The following is a 19703-nucleotide window of genomic DNA, read 5'->3' as shown; positions in this document are numbered from 1 at the left end:
ACACTGTGCTCATAGATAGGAAGAATTAATATCGTTAAAATGACCATACTACCCAAGGCAATCTACAGAGTCAAACACCAACAGCATTTTTCACAGAACTAGAACAAAGAATCCTAATATTTGTATGGAAACACAAAAGACTCTGAAGAGCCAAAGCAATCTAGAGAAAGAATGTAGCTGGAGGTATCATACTCCCTGATTTCAAACTACACTACAAAGCTACAGTCATCCAAACAGTATGGGGGACTTCCCTGCTGGTCCAGTGGTTAAGAATCCACCTTCCAATGCAGGGGACACGGGTTCAATCCCTGGCTGGGGGAACTAAGATCCCACATGCCGTGGGGCAACAAAGCCCACGTGCTCTGGAGCCTGCATGCCACAACTAGAGAGAAACCCACACACCACAACTACTGAGCCTGTGCACTGCAACAAAAGATCCGGTGTGCCGCAACTAAGACCCGACGCAGCACCAGTAAAGTAGAAGTAGTACAAACTAGCTGATAATTGTTCTAGCCAAGTTTCCCATGCTTAATTAAATAGGTCCAAGAACACAAAAGAAACACCTACTATTTAAGTAAGGTTATCCTAGGAGGAGCAGTGTACTTTGGCAAAAAACTGGGTCCATGAAGACGATATGAGGTTCTAGTCTGGCTATACCAACAACTACCTATGTGATCTAAGCAACTAAATCTCTGAGTTATTTCCACATATAAAATGAGTTCTCAAAAGGTCCTTTATAAGTCAAAGATTCAACAATTCTATTCAGATTATTCTTATAATTGAGATAGGTATACAAGTAAGACTTATGTATAGTCAAAGACAGTTAAGTATATAAAAGTAGATAAGATGATGAGCTTTGGATTCAAATAAACTGAAAACTCTAATTCCTCTCTTTCATTTACTTAATTGTGAAAAGACAGCAAGTTGCTTAATTCCTTTACACATCAGTTTCTATAGCTATAAAAAGAAGATAATATTAAAACCTATCTCCAAGAATTTTATAGGCAAATGAGATAAGGTACACATAAAGTGCTTCTGCACAGTGCCTGGTACATAAGAACACATTAAATTTTAGCTATTATTACTGTTTTAAATACTATTAGTAATTCACTCTAAAATCCATACATAAAATATAGTCCTTCTAACACCATGAACCATGTAGAGCAATGGCTGCCACATATCAAAATATGATACATTCAGAGAAGAGCAGAGAGACGGCAGAACAGCTTGTGGGGCCTGGCCTCAGTACCTGAAGGTCCTGCTGCAGCTGCATCTTCCATGAGTTCTCCCTCTTCCAATTCCATGTTGTTGTATTCCACATCATTTTCTCCAGACCTAAGAATATATAAAATTCATCATTCCACATAGTAAGTACAATTAATATTACTTGTCACACCTCAGTGAACTTCATAACAATTGTGTATAGCTTTCTCCTGTGAAGTAATAGAATATTTCTAAATACAAAATTGAGGGAAAAGACTTTTGTCATTATCACATGTATGGGCAGTATTATTAATGTTCAATCTACCTTTTTAAAATACCAAGATAGGTTGGCAACATTTAATTTTTAAAATAGAAAATCTGAAAACCATTGTAAGCAGAAGAGATTATAGCTTCAAAGGATTTGTAACTTAATGGTAGTAAATTAGGCTTAACACAGTACACTTTAAGGTTAAGAAAGATGTTTAAATTACTGTATGTGACTAAACACTATTTTCTTAAAATACTATTTCAGAAAAGAGGGTGTTGTCTATCAAAACACAATCACCTTATTTTAAATGACAAAGTACTATATGGAACAGCACTAATCAGTGCTAGTTTTGAGTATTTAAAGTAGTCTTAAAATCAGTTCCCGGACTGACAGCACGAGGAGCTCTACCGATCTGCTTTCCAGTGACACTGGTGAAAATTATTTTTTAAAGTAACCATTTAGACTCTGGAAATGGTTCTAAGAGCATATAGCAAATGAAAACATCTCCTCAAAAAAATGTACTAAAATTTGGTAACAACAATGAGTCTGTGGTACTTGAACCAAGACCACTCCCCACCCCCATTCAGTGATACAGAAATTCCACTTCAGACTGGTGCAGCCAAGAACATAGGGCTCCCATTTCCCACAGCTCCCCAACAGAAGGGCTATATTCCCAGGAGGAGTGAGACTTCAGCATTTCTCATCCTGTTCCCAGCTACCCGTGGCTGAGGCTAAAGTCAGGTGTATGTGACCAAGAGGTAGGGATTCCCTTCTTCTACCCAGACCCAAGGCTTTACCTTGGATGCAGCATGCTGAGGTAACTGGGGCCCAGATCCCCAGTGCCCCAATTCACTCATAAAGCAGAAGTCCCAGGCCTGAGAAGACAAACCGAAAAGATCTGAGGCTACAGCCCCCAACTTGCCCATCCACAATGGGTCAGCTTCTAAAGTGGGAGAAATAAGCACACCTTTGTGCTCACTCCAGCTTCAGAGCTCTGGCTCAGAGATTTTGCCTGCAGAAGGAAGCAGGCTCTAAAAAATGAGCCACAGAGAAAGGTGTAACACTATTAAGAACATAAAAAAATACTCTCAAATGGAATCCAGCAAAACATAAAAGGAATTACACACCAAGGCAGAATAGAATTTAACCAAGGAATACAAAGTTGGTTTAGAATCTGAAAATCAACTAATGTAAAACATCATATCAACAGAATAAAAAAAAACAACTACATGATCATCTGAATAGATGCAGAAGGAGAATATGACAAAATCCAATACCCTTTCATAACAAAAACACTCAATAAACCAGGACTAGAAGGGCATAGATGTAAAACCCACAGCTAACATCACACTTAATGGTGAAAGACTGAACACTTTCCCTCTAATATCAGGAACAACACAAGAAAGAATGTCCACTCCCCGCAGTGGTTAAGAAGCCACCTGCCAATGGAGGGGACACGGGTTCGATTCCTGGTCTGGGAAGATCCCACATGCCGTGGAGCAACTAAGGCCCTGTGCCACAACTCCTGAGCCTGCGCTCTAGAGCCCATGAGCCACAACCACAACTACTGAGCCTTCGTACCACAACTACTGAAGCCCGCATGCCTAAAGCCCATGCTCTGCAACAAGAGAAGCCACTGCAATGATTAGACTGTGCACCGCAACAAAGAGCCCCACTCACCGCAACTAGAGAAAGCCCACGTGCAGCAACAAAGACCTGATGCAGCCTAAATAAATAAATAAATCTATTAAAAAAAAAAAAAAGAATGTCCACTACCACCAATTTTATTCAACATTCTATGCAGTGAACTTAGGCAAGAAAAAGAGATAAAAGGCATCCAAATTGGAAAAAAAGAAGTAAAACTAAATCTATTTACAGATGTAATACTGTATATAGAAAAACCTAAAGAATCCATTAAAAAAACTATTAGAACTAATAAACGAGTTAGCAATGTTGCAAGAAACAAAAATCAACTGGATGTTCATGTACTTGCAAAAGAACAATACACAAAGGAAATTTAAAAAGAAAAGTCAATTGCATTTACAATAGCATAAAAAAGAATAAGATACTTAGGAATGAATTAAACAAAAGATGTGTAAAACATATACTCTGAAAATTACAAAACACTGTTGAAAGATTAAAAACTTCTGATTGGCAAAAGACCCTGTTAAGAATATGAAAAGACAAGCTACAGAGTGGGAGAAGACAAGCTACAGAGTGGGAGAAAGTATTTGCAAAGCATGTATACAAATTTTACTGGGGAAAACTTGGCAAAGGGTATATGGGATCTTGTATTATTTCCTCCAACTGCAAGTGAATTTACAATTACCTCAAAATAAAAAGAAAAAAACAGCAGGAAGAAAATATATAATACTATCATAGAAAGACTGAGGTGGAGGAAGAGAAGAAAGGCCTACTTGATACATGTGTTCTAGTTAACTAAAAGCTGTTTATAATAACCATTACCCAAATCAACTGTGTATCTATTTCCCCATCTATACAAGGAACTGAACTTAATTTGTAAGAGCTAACAGTTTATGATTCCCCAGATGCTCAAATTAGCTCAAGATTAACTGTGCTGTTTCTATGAATTATATAAAACAGTTTGGATCAAGATATTATTGTAGATGTATATATAGGGAACATAATCAAATACCTTCTAGTAGAAAAAGCATTAAAAAGTCAATCTAATGAGATGCTGTGAATCCAATTTTACGTAAAATCCAATTGCCCTCAAAACTACCTTGAAAAAAGTCAAGAGACCTAACAGTCAAAGGAATTAATTCAGATAGAACCATGTATTTAAGCTATTATCAAGGTGGATTCCACTTTATAGAATCACCATCTAAAAGAATTTTCCATGTTAATTCAAATTAATCAGTTCTATTCTATATATTTAAAAATATCACTAATAATGATTTCTCATGTGGTGACTTAAAGGCTTCACATTTCAACTAACCCTTTTAGGCAATTTGCCATGTATGCTAAAGAGGGAACATTAAGTGAAAAAGGTCTATTTTGAGGAGCTAATTTGTGGAAATGGGGGGTGAGGTCAAATAGGGGGTTTAAAACTCTCACCTTACTCTTGTGAAATGGCTGGTGCCAGGGCTGGGACAGAGAAAGTACAAGATGAACCTGGAATGCCTTGTAGTGCCAGAAAATAAGAAAGTGCTTATAAAATAATGAGGACATCTAGAAAGGACACAGGAGTTTTTAAAAGGCTGCCACTGGCCAAATCTGGGACAATCCGAGCAATAAATTATGATAGTAAGTGGATTAAATGATTTAAAAATACAAAACTCCATGAGTCTATACTAATGAAATTAATTAGTTAATTAATGAATGGGGCAGAGGGGAAAGTTCTTCCTTAGAATAGAATTCCAATTAATAAACGTAGAAGGAATAATGGCATTCGAAAATCATCATTCAGCAATCAACACAGTAATCTTTTTCAAGCAGGAATCACCAATGAATGATAAAATTAGTGGACTAAAGTACAACAAGAAATAAGATATTTACAGTCTCCAAATATGTCCCCACATGATACTTATTAATTACAAAGGGGAAAAGTAGAGAGATCTGGCAGATATCACCTTAACCAAGTATTCTAAATCAATCAACCATAATGGGACAGATTGAAGACATGCGCCTTCCACTGTCCCCTCATATTGATGCGCTGAAAAAGCTACATCATCACTTCTGTCATATTCCTGCCAAAAGTGCATAACCTCGATCTAATTATGAGGAAATATCAGACTACTCCAAATTGAGGGACTTCCTACAAAATAACCACTCTGTATTTCTCTGAAGTGTCAAACTCATGAAAAACAAATTAAAAAAAAAAAAGACTACATGAACCAGACTGAAGCAGATTAAAGTGTCTTAACAAAAAGCAACATGTGGGGCTTCCCTGGTGGCACAGTGGTTGAGAGTCCACCTGCCGATGCAGGGGACATGGGTTTGTGCCCTGGTCCGGGAAGATCCCACATGCCGCGGAGCGGCTGGGCCCGTGAGCCATGGCCGCTGAGCCTGCGTGTCCAGAGCCTGTGCTCCGCAACCGGAGAGGCCACAACAGTGAGAGGCCCGTGTACCGCAAAAAAAAAAAAAAAAAGCAACATGTGATCCTGAATTGGATCCTAAACCAGACAAAGGACATCACTGTCAAAATTTCTATAAGGTCATAGATTATAGTACTACATCAATGTTAACTTCCTGATTTTGATAATGGTACTGAAATTACATAAGAGACATACTTGGTTTTAGAAGTACACAATGAGAAGTATATTCACTTAATCTCAAATGTCTCACAAAAAAATTATATAGAGTGAGAGAAAAGAAACATAACAAAGCAAAATATTAAATTTGGGGAATTAATCTGGGCAAAGGAAATACGGGAATTCCCTGTTAATATTTTTGCAACTTTTCTTAAATATGAAATAATTGCAAAATTAAAGCTAAAGCAAAAACTAAAACTCAGTTTGGAACCCAGAGATGACAGAGAGGAAATCAGTTCACTCTTCCCTTCAAGTTCCTTTATTTATTTATATAAGATACTGTAGATCAAGAAAAAAAAATCCTTAATATCCACATTTTTAGGCCTAACTTAATTAATATGCTTCTAATAATTACCACTTAGATGATTTATAGTGGTAGTTAATGTGAACACTCACATGGTTTCTTCATCAATGTCATTTTCTTCCGTGTTACTTGTTGCTGTGGAACTGGCAGAAGAACTGCTGCCATCGAGATGATTTACTTCATCTTCACCAACAAGATCCAGATCCAGATCTCCATCTGAAAGCTCATGCTAGATTAAGGCAAAGAAAGAAGACTTCTATCTCAAATGTTTTCACTCAGCCCATGGCCCAAGCACCAGCACCAAAGAATAAGGTAATCATCAGAATTCTCCGCTCCTGTGCCTAGACTGCTGTGCCCTGTAGAGATAACTCACATAACCACACTACCTGGTACCACTAATAAGTTATTTCTGCCAATGTCAGCTGGGCCTTCGATATGACTGGAAATGCTTCATATAGTCCACATCAGCTTCCTCACAAAGTAACATTTCAAACCATCACTCCTCAAGACCTATCTAACCTCTATTATCCTCAATGTGATTATAAAACCCTGTCACCTATCTACACAGAAAAACATATTGGCTATTAAGCATAAATGCCCACAACTTTCAGCTGCCCTACCTGCAAACTCCACCCTACCTTTAACTCATTCTATCAAAGGTTAACTGCTTCACCTGAGTGCTCCATTCCAACCTCTATTATCTCCTTAAATAAATGGTTTTGTTAATACCTGGACCTTATTTTCAATCTTTCTCCCCACTGGCTCCTTCATTATAACATATATCTGAAGCCTCAAAAAGAGCTTCTCTCTCCTTCTGTCTCTCATCTTAAACAATAACAACCACTTCTTGAAATCTCATTCTAGTTGTAGTTTAGCTGGGACAAAACCTGGCCGTCTCCCAAAACCTAAATCATCCTACATACATAGGCAATGATAAGGTACTTTAACTAGATTCAGTGAACGGAAAGCAGACACCTTTTTTTTTTTAAGATTTTTTTTCTAAATTTATTTATTTTTGGCTGTGTTGGGTCTTCGCTGCTGGGCACAGGCTTTCCCTAGTTGTGGCAAGTGGGGTTTACTCTTCGTTGCGGCATGTGGGCTTTTCATTGCGATGGCTCCTCCTGTTGCAGAGCACGGACTCTAGGCATGTGGGCTTCAGTAGTTGTGGCACATGGGCTCAGTAGTTGTGGCTCGCGGGCTCTAGAGCGCAGGCTCAGTAGTTTCGGCACACGGGCTTAGTTGCTCCGCGGCATGTGGGATCTTCCTGGACCACAGCTCGAACCCATGTCCCCTGCATCGGCTGGTGGATTCTCAACCACTGCGCCACCAGGGAAGCCCCAGGACACATTTTAAAAATCCACAACTTACATAGCTTCTAAAATGTACATCACAGTTTGTTTTGTAGAATGTACAGTTTTCTACAATAAATTAATTTTTAGAACCTTGAAATAATTTTGATGCAACAACTTCTGACTTATTAACAGTTATAAAAGGGCATACACTAATAATGAAAATATAAGTGGACAAGATTTTCAGCACATTGATTCCCCCTATCATATGTTGGAAACCATGATATCATTTCTCTTTTCAAACACAAAATGAATCTAAAATAGGTCTAATTATTACATGATAATCTTCATTCTGAATCTTCTCCTCATCTTCTTCATCCTCCTTGGCCTCTCTTACAGAAGCTGTAGTAGGACCATCTTGGAGAAGCATGTCAGCACATGATCCAGACTTCTTAGCTCGTGTCTCAGGAGTGTCATCATTTTGGGGGCTAAGATGATTATCTGGTGGTGACAAATCTCTTGATTTCTGAGTTCGAGACAACTCAATAGTAAGTCTCTTTTAAAACAAAACAACACAAGCAGAGTCATAAGCAGTCCTCCACTCGTACAGTAAAATTATTTCAAGCAAAAAAAAAAACGAACCATATATCCAGATGTTCATAAAACCATTTCTTGCACCATCTATCTCATACCTTCCTGACTTTTGCTTATGGAAAAATCTATGACTAAGAAAAACTGCCCAATTTATTTTCATCTTTCTTCTCATTTCTAGCCCAAGCTATACAATCAGCAAACCGCATAGTAAATACAGGCAGTTTAACTTAACATGAAAATTTTTGAAAATATTCATCTTTTCCTCTCTCATATATTAACCGCTCTCAGCACTTCCAACTTCTCATCACATCCCCATATCCACTTGTAGAAAGAGACATTCCTTACATAATTTAGTTTACCATTGTAAAATAAAAATTCATTAACTGATCCTCCCCAGCGCTCAGTTCAACAATAGTGAGACTTCAAGATAGGGCAACATTCAATTGTTCCATAGCTTATAATCCTCTAAATTCAAAACAGCATGGGAAAGAGAAATACCCAAGTCACTGAGAGAAACAGAGTTTGCCTCAACTAGAGAAGCACTGTCCAATACAATTTTATGCAATGATGGAAATGTTCTACATCTGCAATTCCCAATACAAGCTAGCTACTGTAACTAAGGAACTGAATTTTTAATTTTAATTATGTCTACACAGCCACATGTGGCTAGTGGCTACTGAATTGGACAGTCCAGAATTAGAGGTTCAAAGGTAGTGAGAATAAAGAACAAGTGGATTTTTCTACAAAATTACAAACAGCAATAATATCCAAAATCTAATTACAAATGTAATACGCCGGTAAGACAATATGAAACACTAAAACCAAATATATGTTTTTTTGCTTACCTCTTTAAGGTTATTTATTTGTTGGATATAGCTAGTCTGTGCAGCTTCTAATTGAGTAATATACCAATGCTGGTCCCGGCATTTTTGAAAGAAAGTTGGTGAACGAACCTGAAACCTTAAAAGAATAACTGCACATGAAAAATAATCCGAACAGTAAAATATTATGAACCAAGCCTTAAGTCTATAACTATAAATTCTAGAATTTTAAGTTTACTTGATTACATTATAAGGCCAAAATTCAGAACTCAGAGCTCCTGGTATCTGCCATTTATATATGTAGTTCACAAATTATAATGACATGGTTCTGAAAAGTCAGTTGTCTAAATTCAAACTGTATTTTTCTAAAGAAATAACATTACACATCACAGTTAAACTTCCAAACTCATCTACTAAAACATATTTACTATAATAATCTAGCTCAAATACAGTGTTGATCATAGGCAGGGAAGAAGAGGATCACACTATGCAGGAAGGAGACAGCTAATGCCTTCCTTCTCCTTTCTTGCCTGTGTCAGACCCTAGTAAAACAGGCGAAGTTTGTTTCAGGCACTGCTCTTTGTCATTCCTTTTCTATCTCCCGTTCCCATATTTCCTACTCCACAGCAAAAAAAAAAAAAAAAAAAAATCACGTAAAGGGTCAACTACCCAGGACTGCTTTACTGTCCCTCAAGGAATTACATGCTCTGAATAACCTACATTCCCAACCCCATCCAGATAGCAGTTTAAAATCCAAACTCTCCATATATCACAATATGGCATATTTCAGCTGGGGTTAGGAAAAAAACAAGTATCTCTATATTAAAGCATATAAATGGATACACGATAGAATCTTGATCTCTTCAGAGTTATCGGTACTTTAAAAAAACTAATACTTATTAAAGCAAGAAAAACCCGTCCCTACCTTTGTTAGATAGCTGAACATGACTCCATTTACATTACTATGACTCCAATAAAGAGATGACTAAGGTCATAAAAAATGGCTGTTTTGGGCTTCCCTGGTGGTGCAGTGGTTGAGAGTCCACCTGCCGATGCAGGGGACGCAGGTTCGTGCCCCGGTCCGGGAGGATCCCACATGCCGCGGAGCGGCTGGGCCCGTGAGCCATGGCTGCTGGGCCTGCGCGTCCGGAGCCTGTGCTCCACAACGGGAGAGGCCACGGCAGTGAGAGGCCCGCGTACCGCAAAAAAAAAAAAAAAAAAGGCTGTTTTGCAGGCTGGTAAAATTAGTATTTGAATAGTTTTACAATCCTCTCTGGTTAAAGTGTGAAACAGGAACAAATTATTCATATTTCTTTTAGTGAATAATTTAAGAAAACCTAAAAGGTTATAAAATGATATTAAAATAATCCCCCAAAAGAGATGACAAAAACATGAATTTTTTTCTACACTCAAAATGCAATAATCTCTTTTTATACGTCCTTATTCTCCCAGAAAAGTTATAAAGAACACATAATAGTAAAGGGTGATATGACAGCAACTCATCCAGCATGCTCAAGGACAAAGAAATCAGAATAAGTGAAATTTAAAAGAGTATATTCAAATCTCTTTTAAGGAAAAGAGCTTTTAAAATTATTTGATGAAAACTTACTAAACTGTTAAACATTCTGAAACCACTCAGTTCAAAACATATTTGAATTTTTTTTTTTAATTTTTAAATTTTTTAAATACATTTATTTTTGGCTCCATCTGCATTGGGTCTTTGTTGCTGCATGCGGGCTTTCTCTGTTGTGGTGAGCGGGGGCTACACTTCATTGTGGTGCGTGGGCTTCTCATTGTGGTGGCTTCTCTTGTTACAGAGCACAGGCTCTAGGCACGCGGGCTTCAGTAGTGGCTCACAGGCTCTAGAGCGCAGGCTCAGTAGTTGTGGTGCACGGGCGTAGTTGCTCCACGGCATATGGGATCTTCCCAGACCAAGGATCAAACCGGTGTTCCCTGCATTAGCAGGTGGATTCTTAACCACTGTGCCACCAGGGAAGTCCCTGAATTTATTTATTTTTTAAAACTCAAGCTTGCATTTTGATCATCAAATTAAACCATGCAATGATGCCCCAAAACTGAATTACAAGGGTTACCCCAATATTAAATAGGGCTGTAGCTTTATAGTCACTGTTTACGTTCTGTCCTTTCTTGCAAATAACACACCAACTACCATCACTTAGTTTATTTTCATCAATTTTCATCTCTATTCCCTTACTTTTAATTTGCTGTTATCTAGAAGAAACTGAAAATCTTTTTGTTAAATTAAGCTTTCAAAACCAGTCATCCAAACATAATACACAATGCCAAGTGGAAAAAAATAAGCACTTGAGGGCTTCCCTGGTGGCGCAGTGGTTGAGAGTCCGCCTGCCAATGCAGGGGACACGGGTTCGTGCCCCAGTCCGGGAAGATCCCACATGCCGCGGAGCAGCTAAGTCTGTGAGCCATGGCCGCTGAGCCTGCGCATCCGGAGCCTGTGCTCCGCAACGAGAGAGGCCATAACAGTGAGAGGCCCGCGTACCACGAAAAAAAAAAAGCACTTGATCCCACACTATTCTTGGATTTCCAAATGGTGAGGTTGCTAGAAGTTCAATAGATAAATGGGACATTACCACATTTACTGGAAGTAGTAGTTTACTTTTTTTAAAAACTTTATTTTTGGCTGCATTGTGTCTTCGTTGGTGCACATGGGCTTTCTCTAGTTGCGGTGAGTGGGGGCTACTCTTCGTTGTGGTGCGTGGGCTTCTCATTGCGGTGGCTTGTTGTGGAGCATGGGCTTCTAGGCACTCGGGCTTCGGTAGTTGTGGTGCATGGGCTCAGTAGTTGTGGCTTGCAGGCTCTAGAGCACAGGCTCAGTAGTTGTGGCACATGGGCTTAGTTGCTCTGTGGCATGTGGGATCTTCCCAGTCCAGGGCTCGATCCCAAGTCCCCTGCATTGGCAGGCGGATTCTTAACCACTGAGCCATCAGGGAAGCCCCAGTAGTTTACTTTTTATGGAACTACTAACTAGATGTCAAACACATTTCTGACTAACTTATTCACTGACCACACAGGGCTTCTGAAATTAAATGGTTAAGAACATGGTAAGGTTAGAGTTAGAATGAATTTCGATATTCATCTTTGTTAAGTGAAAAGACTTTAAAATTCTGATGACATTATTCCCTGTGATAAAAGCCATGATATAAATGTTTCCTATTACCTTAAAATCACTGTATCATTTTGTCGATTCAAGTATCCTTCATTTGCAAGTAAGTCCAAACGGAAAAATCGATTATAACCCCAACATTCTCCAACTTCAAAGTCAGATGCAAATTCTCGAATGATATTTTTGGTAGGATCATTGCAGGACTGATGAACCATCTCTACACGGTATTCGTATCTAAAATTGAAAAGACTATTAATATAGAGTTAGTAAAGCAAGAATAAATGACATCAAAACATTAAGGTGATTAAGTACCTAAGAAGAAACTTATTGATATACACAGCTACATGTCTTTCAGAAAGGACTGTCACAACAGTAATATAAATGGGCTACCACAATATGATTGGCACTAGGTCCTTCTTCCCCTTTAAAAATGTTTACCAATATAGCAGGTATAAAATACCACCTCAAATAATGAATAAATTTTATATAAAATAGTACTTTCAAAGTTACACATTTTAGCAACACTATGTATTTTTCCATATATTCATTACCTATGTTTCCTCACAATGTTCTGCCATTTTCTTTGAGGTAAATAAATAATAAATTTTGAATACTCTACTATATTTTTCCAATTTAAGTTATCATAAATCAACTGTGTATTCAGCAATTCAAGCCTATAAAATTTTCTAATAGAAAATAAGTATAAATGGGAAAGCCAGTAAATTTAGATTTCCGTATCTTACATAGTATAAAACTCTCAAGTCTTCGAAGTCATTTTTACTAAGAAAGTACTGCTATTGCAAGAAAGAGAAGTGAAAAAATAAAGATCATCAGAAGGAACATCCAACAGTAGCCATAAAGCTTCTTTTTTAGCAGAGATAAACTTTTAAAAGAAAAACCCAATACCTCAGTCTGCTATTTCTACTTGCAAAGGCAAAAGAAAAAATTACAGCTCTTTATCTACAAATAAACGTGTACAGGCGACCCTTGAACAACCTAAGTTCGAATTGCAATGGTCCACTTAAATGTGAATTTTTTTTAATATAGTAAATATTACAGTACTACACAATCTGCAGTTGTTTGAATCCAAGGATGTAGAACCATGGGTACAGAGGAACCCAGGATAGGGAGGGCCAATGGTAAGTGACATGCAGATTTTTGACTGTGTGGAGGGTTGGCGCCCCTAAGCCCTGCATTGTTCAAAGGTCAACCGTATTTAAGTACTGTCAAATGATTTTTATATTAGTATCTCTCACAGTGCATTATACAGATTGATGGCACAAACTAATACAAAAGCTGTGATATTTTGTCTGCCTGATTATTATGGCAGTTGTAAGGCAAAGGGTTTCATTAAATGTCCATAAATAAACCCCAATATGAGTGTGCAATTGATTTTTGACAAGGGTTCTGATTCAATAGGGAAAAAAGTTTCTTCAACAAACAGTGCTGAGGGAATTCCCTGGTGTCCCAGTGGCTGGGACACTCTGCTTTCACTGCAGTGAAATGTTCAATCCCTAGTCAAGCAACTGGGATCCCACCAAAACAAAATAAATCAAAACAACAACAAAGGGCTTCCCTGGTGGCGCAGTGGTTGAGAGTCCGCCTGCCGATACAGGGGACGCGGGTTCGTGCCCCGGTCCAGTAAGATCCCACATGCCGCGGAGCTGCTGGGCCCGTGAGCCATGGCCGCTGAGCCTGTGCTCCGCAACGTGAGAGGCCACAACAGTGAGAGGCCCGCGTACAAAAAAAAAAAAAACACAAAAAACACAAAAAACCCAAATGGTGCTGAGAAAATCTGATTGCTACGTGCAAATTTCACATACAAATTTCATATGTATATTTCACATACAACTTTCTAATTTCATATACAAAAATTAACTCAAAATGGATCAATGACCTAAATGTAAGGGCTAAAACTATAAAACTCTTAGAAGAAAACACAGGGGTAAATATTCATGAATTCAAATTTGGCAATGGATTCGTAGATTTGACTCCAAATAGTATGAACAAGTAAAGAAAAAATAGGTAATTTGGACTTCGCAAAAATTTTAAATTTTTGTGTATCAGAGGACATTATCAAGAAAGCAAAAATACAACCCACAGAATGGGAGAAAGTTTTCAAATCGTATGTCTGATAAGGGTTTAGTATACAAAATGCAGAGAGAATTCTCAGAACTCAACAATTAAAAGACAAGCAACCTAATTTAAAAATGGAAAATAGACTTGAATTTCAGACATTTCTCCAAAGAAGATATACAAATGGCCAAAAAAACAAATGAAAAGATGTTCAATTTCACTGGTCATTAAGGAAATGCAAGTCAAAACCACAATGAGATACCACTCCATATTCACTAGGATGGCTATAAAATGTAATCTTAAAATGGTAGGAACAGAGAATGGTGCAGCCACTGTGGAGAACAGTTTGGTAATTTCTCAAAACGTTAAAAACACAGAATTAACATATGCCCATATAGAAACTCATACATGAATATTTAGAGCAGGATTATTCGTAATAGCCAAAAGATGGAAGCAACCCATATGTCAATCAATAGATGAATTGAAAAACAAATTGAGGTCCATATATACAATGGAATATTGTTCAGCCATATAAAGGAATGAAGTTTTGATATATGCTTCAACATTTGGTGAACCCTGAAAATACTATGCTAGGTAAACAGAAGCCAAACATAAACGATCCCAAATTGTATGAACTTCTATATGAAATATCCAAAATAGGCAAATACACAGAGAAGAGTAGTTATCTAGGATTGGGGGAAGGAAGGGATGGGTACGAGGTGTTCTAGGATGATGAAAACATTCTGAAACTAGAGAGAGGTGGTGACTGTACAACACTGGAAATGCACTAAGTCCCACTGAATTGTGTATTTTTTATTTATTTATTTTTGGCTGCGTTGGGTCTTCATTGCGCGCAGGCTTTTCTCTAGTTGAGGCGAGCGGGGGCTACTCTTCATTGCGGTGCATGGGCTTCTCATTGTGGTGGCTTCTCTTGTTGCAGAGCAAGGGCTCCAGGCGCACGGGCTTTAGTAGTTGTGGCGCATGGGCTTAGTTGCTCTGTGGCATGTGGGATCTTCCCGGACCAGGGCTCAAACCCGTGTCCCCTGTGTTGGCAGGGGGATTCTTAACCACTGCGCCACCAGGAAGTCCTTAAATTGTGTATTTTTAAATGGTTAATTACATATTATATGAATCTCACCTCAAAAAAAATTTTTACTTTTATTTTAAAAATGAGTAGTAAAAAAATTCAAAATTCAGAGAAACAACCAACAATATTGAAAATCTAAGGAGAAAGACATTAATGCAGATGGTTAAATACATCCAGGATCAAGACAGGTAAAAGTTTAAAATCAATATAGAACACTTTTTTAAAAATCAGTTTTTTATATGAAAAAGCATATAATGTTTGAAAAAAGATCATTGTTTCATCTGCATTAGTTCTTTAAAATCATGACAGAGATATACCTCTGTTTCTATTAAATACAGCAATTAATCCAAGTTAAATTATTTATAGAGCATCTCAACCCTAATCTTAGATAAAACTAAAACCTCAAATTTGAATATTCCAACTTAAATTCCCTTCTTTTATCAAACTGAAAGTCTGAATGAATTTAACAATTATTAACTTAAAATTTTAGTCTCATTAATATTACTCCCCAAGGGAAAGTTCTACTCTTTGCTTAAGCAACTCAAAGAAATTTCCTTCTCTAAAACAAAAGTCAGATTAGTAAATACTGTTAAGAGTCAATTCAAGGATGTCACTCATGCACAAATTTCCTCAGAAAGCCTACATAGGTGTATTATAACACACACAGTAAGAAAGATATTTAAGTATAATGAAATTATGAAAGTACTTCTGCAGGGTCCCAAGTGTTATTAAAATCTACTAGATAATACAATGATTTACATTTTAATTTCATACTTTGACAGTAAAACTACCTCACTGTTAAACTCTCAATTTCATAATTGAATGACATTTCAGTAATTAATAAGAAAGTATTCAAGACTCTTCTCTAGGCTTGCCGAAGTGTTAAGAGAATTAACAGGTAATAAGGGAATTCCCTGGCGGTCCAGTGGTTAGGACTCTGTGCTTTCACTGCCGAGGGTGCGGGTTCAATCCCTAGCCAGGGAACTAATATCCCACAAGCTGCATGGCATGGCCAGAAAAAAAAAAAAAAAGAGGATAAGATGTCTGTTTTTATCCAAATAGAACATTCTTATTAAGGTATTCAGATAATATCTAACAAATACACAAATTCTAATCTCTTTCAACCTTAGTATCCTGAATGATAATATTTCATTACCACTGATAATGTTACTACTGCTTATAAGACAATGTAAACTAAGTTCCTGAAGTATATATGTCAACAATAAAAGTACCCAAGATGAAACCTGTACCAAAAACAATAGAAATGTCAAAAAATCTACATACCAGTAAGAGAAGGAGAATCTTCCCAAGGCAAGAAACAGGTACAGACACATCTTGTTTTATTGTGTTTTTGCTTTATTGTACTTCACAGATATTACATTTTTACACATTGAAGGTTTGTGGCAACCTTACATCAAACAAGTCTATTGGCTCCACTTTTCCAACAGCATTTGGTCACTTCATGTCTGTGTCATTTTGGTAATTCTCACAATATTTCAAACTTTTACATTATTACTGTTACATCTGTTGTCATGATCTGTGATCAGTGACCTTCGATGGAATTGTTTTGGAGCGCCACAAACCACATCCATATAAGACGACAAACTTAACTGATCAATGTTACGTGTGTTCTGATTGCTTCACCTATCAGCCATCTGTCCCTCCTCCCGCCCATCTCTTTCCCTCTTCTTGGGCCTTCCTATTCCCTGAGACACAACAATATTGAAATTAGGCCAATTAATAACCCTACAATGGCCTCTAAGTGTTCAAGTGAAAGAAAAAGGTCACATGTCTTACTTTAAATTAAAAGCTAGAAATCATTAAGGCTAGTGAGGAAGACATGTTGAAAGCCAAGATAGGTCGAAAGCTAGGCCTCTTGTGCCAAACAGTTAGCCAAGTTGTGAATGAAAAGGAAAAATTCCTAACAGCAAATTAAAAAGTGCTCCTCCAGTGAAAACATGATTAAGAAAGCTAAACAGTTATTGCTGACATGAAGAAAGTTTTAGTGGTCTAGATAGAAGACCAAACCAGCTACAACACTCCCTTAAGCCAAAAGCTTAGTCCACAGTAAGGCCCTAACTCTCAATTCTACGAAGGCTGAGAGAGGCAAGGAAGCAGTAGAAGAAACGTCTGAAGCTAGCAGAGGTGGTTCATAAGGTTGAAGGAAAGAAGCTGTCTCCATAACATAGAAGTGCTGATATAGAAGCTGCAGCAAGTTATCCAGGAGAAGTAAATGCCTGGATCTGAAGCGTCCAAGGGCAGGTTGACTCTCTTGTCAGGAGCTAATGTAAGCTGGTGACTTAAAAGTTGAAGCTGATGCTCATTTACCATTCTGAAAATCCTAAGGCCCTTAAGAATTATGTTAAATTTACTCTGCCTGTGCTCTATAAAGAGAACAACAAAGCCTGATGACAGCCCATCTCTTTACATATGGTTAACTGAATATTTTAAACCCACTTGAGATTTACCGCTCTGGAAAGAAAGATTTTTTGCAAAATATTACTGCTCATTGACAATGCACCTAGTCACCCAAGCACTCTGATGGAGACGTACAAGGTTAACGCTGTTTTCATGCCTGCTAACACACATCCATTCTGCAGCCCACAGATCAAGGAGTAATTCTGACTTTCAAGTCTTAGTATTTAAGAAATATATTTCGTAAGGCAATAGCTGCCGTAGACAGTGATTGCTCTGAGGGATCTGGGCAAAGTAAATTGAAAACCTTCTGGAAAGTATTCACCATTCTAGATGCCATTAAGATCATTCATGATTTGTGGGAAGAGGTCAAAATATCAACATTAAGGAGACTTTGAAAGAACTTGATTCCAAACCTCACAGATGACTTTGAGTAGTTCAAGAATTCAGTGGAGGAAGTAACTGCAGATATCGTAAAAATAGCAAGAGAATGAGAATCAGAAGTAGAGCCTGAAGATGTGACTGAATTGCTACAATCTCATGATAAAACTTTAATGGATGAGGAGTTGCTTTTTATGGATAAGCAAAAACAAAACAAAACAAAACAAAACAACAGGGTTTCTTGAGATGGAATCTACTTCCAGGTGAAGATGCTGTAAAGATTGTTGAAATGACAGCAAAGGATTTAGAATATTACATCAACTTAGTTGATAAAGCAGAGTCAGGGTTTGAGAGGATTGAATTCAAATCTGAAAGAAGTTCTACTGTGGGTAAAATACTATCAAACAGCATTGCATGCTACAGAGAAATCATTCATGGAAGGACAAGTCAATCAATGCAGCAAACTTTACTGTTGTCTTGTTTAAAGAAATTGCTACACTCACCCCAGACTTCAACAACAACCACCCTGATCAGTCAGCAGCCATCAAACACTGAGGCAAGACCCTCCACCAGCAAAAAGATTATGACTCAGTGGTGGTTAGCATTTTAGAGCAATGAAGTATTTTTAAATTAAGGTATGTACATTTTTTTTCAGACATACAGCTAGTGCACACTTAATAGACTGTAGTATAGTTTAAACATAACTTTTATATGCACCAAAAAAGCAAAATATTCATGTAACTTGCTTTATTGTGGTGGTCTGGAACCAAACCTGCAATATCTTGAAGTATGCCTGTATATAGGAAATAAATTAATCAAGAGACAAGAAGAGAACCAAGATTAATGGTAGCAACGGGGTTATGAACAAAATCCCATAATCACTAAAGTTTTTATAATTCTGCCTAAGATCAACCACCTTCCCAATCACAAGGGCTGATTTCAGGGAATAAAACAGAGCTTGGTGGTTAAGAACAAAATACAGAGAAAGAAAAATCTATGTTAAAAAGACTGTACCTTAACAATGCTGAACTCGAGTGAATAACTTAGCTATGATATTTCCACCTGTGAAATGGGAGTGATAAATAGCATTTAACAGCTCATGAGGCGGTAGTAAAGCAAAATGAGTTATACAAGGCACAGTGCATAGCACAAAGTATATATTCAGCAGAGGTGAGCTGTTATAATAACAATACAGGTAAGTCCACTGTTTCAGATCACACAGGAGATTTGGAACAGAGCTATGACTAAAACATACTTTCAACTCAGAGGCCAGAATCCTTTCCATATTACTAGCATTATTCGTAGTTTGACTCACCAGTCATGGCAAGAATATTCTGCACTAAGGTTAGTCTATGTCAGAAGTTGTGTCACTGGGGGTCAGTTCCCATGATCCTTTCAGTGATCCAAAAAGTCAAAACTATCTTCATGATAACGCTAAGATGTTATTTGCCTTTTTCGCAGTGTTTGACGTTTGCACTAACGGTGCAAAAGCAACGGTAGTTAAAATGTACCAGTAATCATTATATTCACTGCTACACACTTTCAGATGGGAAAAAAAATTTTCAATGTCTCTCAAGAATGTCTTTGGGCTTCCCTGGTGGCGCAGTGGTTGAGAGTCCGCCTGCCGATGCAGGGGACACGTGTTCGTGCCCCGGTCTGGGAGGATCCCACATGCCGCGGAGTGGCTGGGCCCGTAAGCCATGGCCGCTGAGCCTGCACTCCGCAACGGGAGAGACCACAACAGTGAGAGGCCCGCATACCACAAAAAAAAAAAAAAAAAAGAATCCGCCTGCCAATGCAGGGGACACAGGTTCGAGCCCTGGTCCGGGAAGATCTCACATGCCGTGGA

At 37.9% G+C, this 19703-nt stretch overlaps 1 protein-coding gene across 8 annotated transcripts in view; it reads right to left on the bottom strand.

Moving 5' to 3' along the window:
* The window catches only part of TRIM37 (tripartite motif containing 37), a 162104-nt gene that overhangs the window by 82030 nt on the left and 60371 nt on the right, over nt 1-19703 (bottom strand). For 4 of the 8 annotated variants that reach the window (XM_049702321.1, XM_033431663.2, XM_033431670.2 and 1 more), the window contains exons 13-17: nt 11950-12129; nt 8778-8892; nt 7676-7894; nt 6142-6278; nt 1250-1335 (exon numbers count right to left, since the gene is read on the bottom strand). In XM_049702321.1, coding sequence (XP_049558278.1) covers nt 1250-1335; nt 6142-6278; nt 7676-7894; nt 8778-8892; nt 11950-12129 — 737 coding nt within the window. Of the gene's footprint in view, nt 1-1249; nt 1336-6141; nt 6279-7675; nt 7895-8777; nt 8893-11949; nt 12145-19703 lie in introns of all 8 variants that reach the window. The other 4 variants (XM_049702325.1, XM_049702322.1, XM_049702323.1 and 1 more) reach the window with 1 other exon arrangement.

Source organism: Orcinus orca, chromosome 19, assembly GCF_937001465.1.
Source record: "Orcinus orca chromosome 19, mOrcOrc1.1, whole genome shotgun sequence".
Taxonomy (NCBI): Eukaryota; Metazoa; Chordata; class Mammalia; order Artiodactyla; family Delphinidae; genus Orcinus; species Orcinus orca.
The sequence above is the reverse complement of the archived record's forward strand: the minus strand, read 5'-3'. Positions and strand labels throughout refer to the sequence as shown.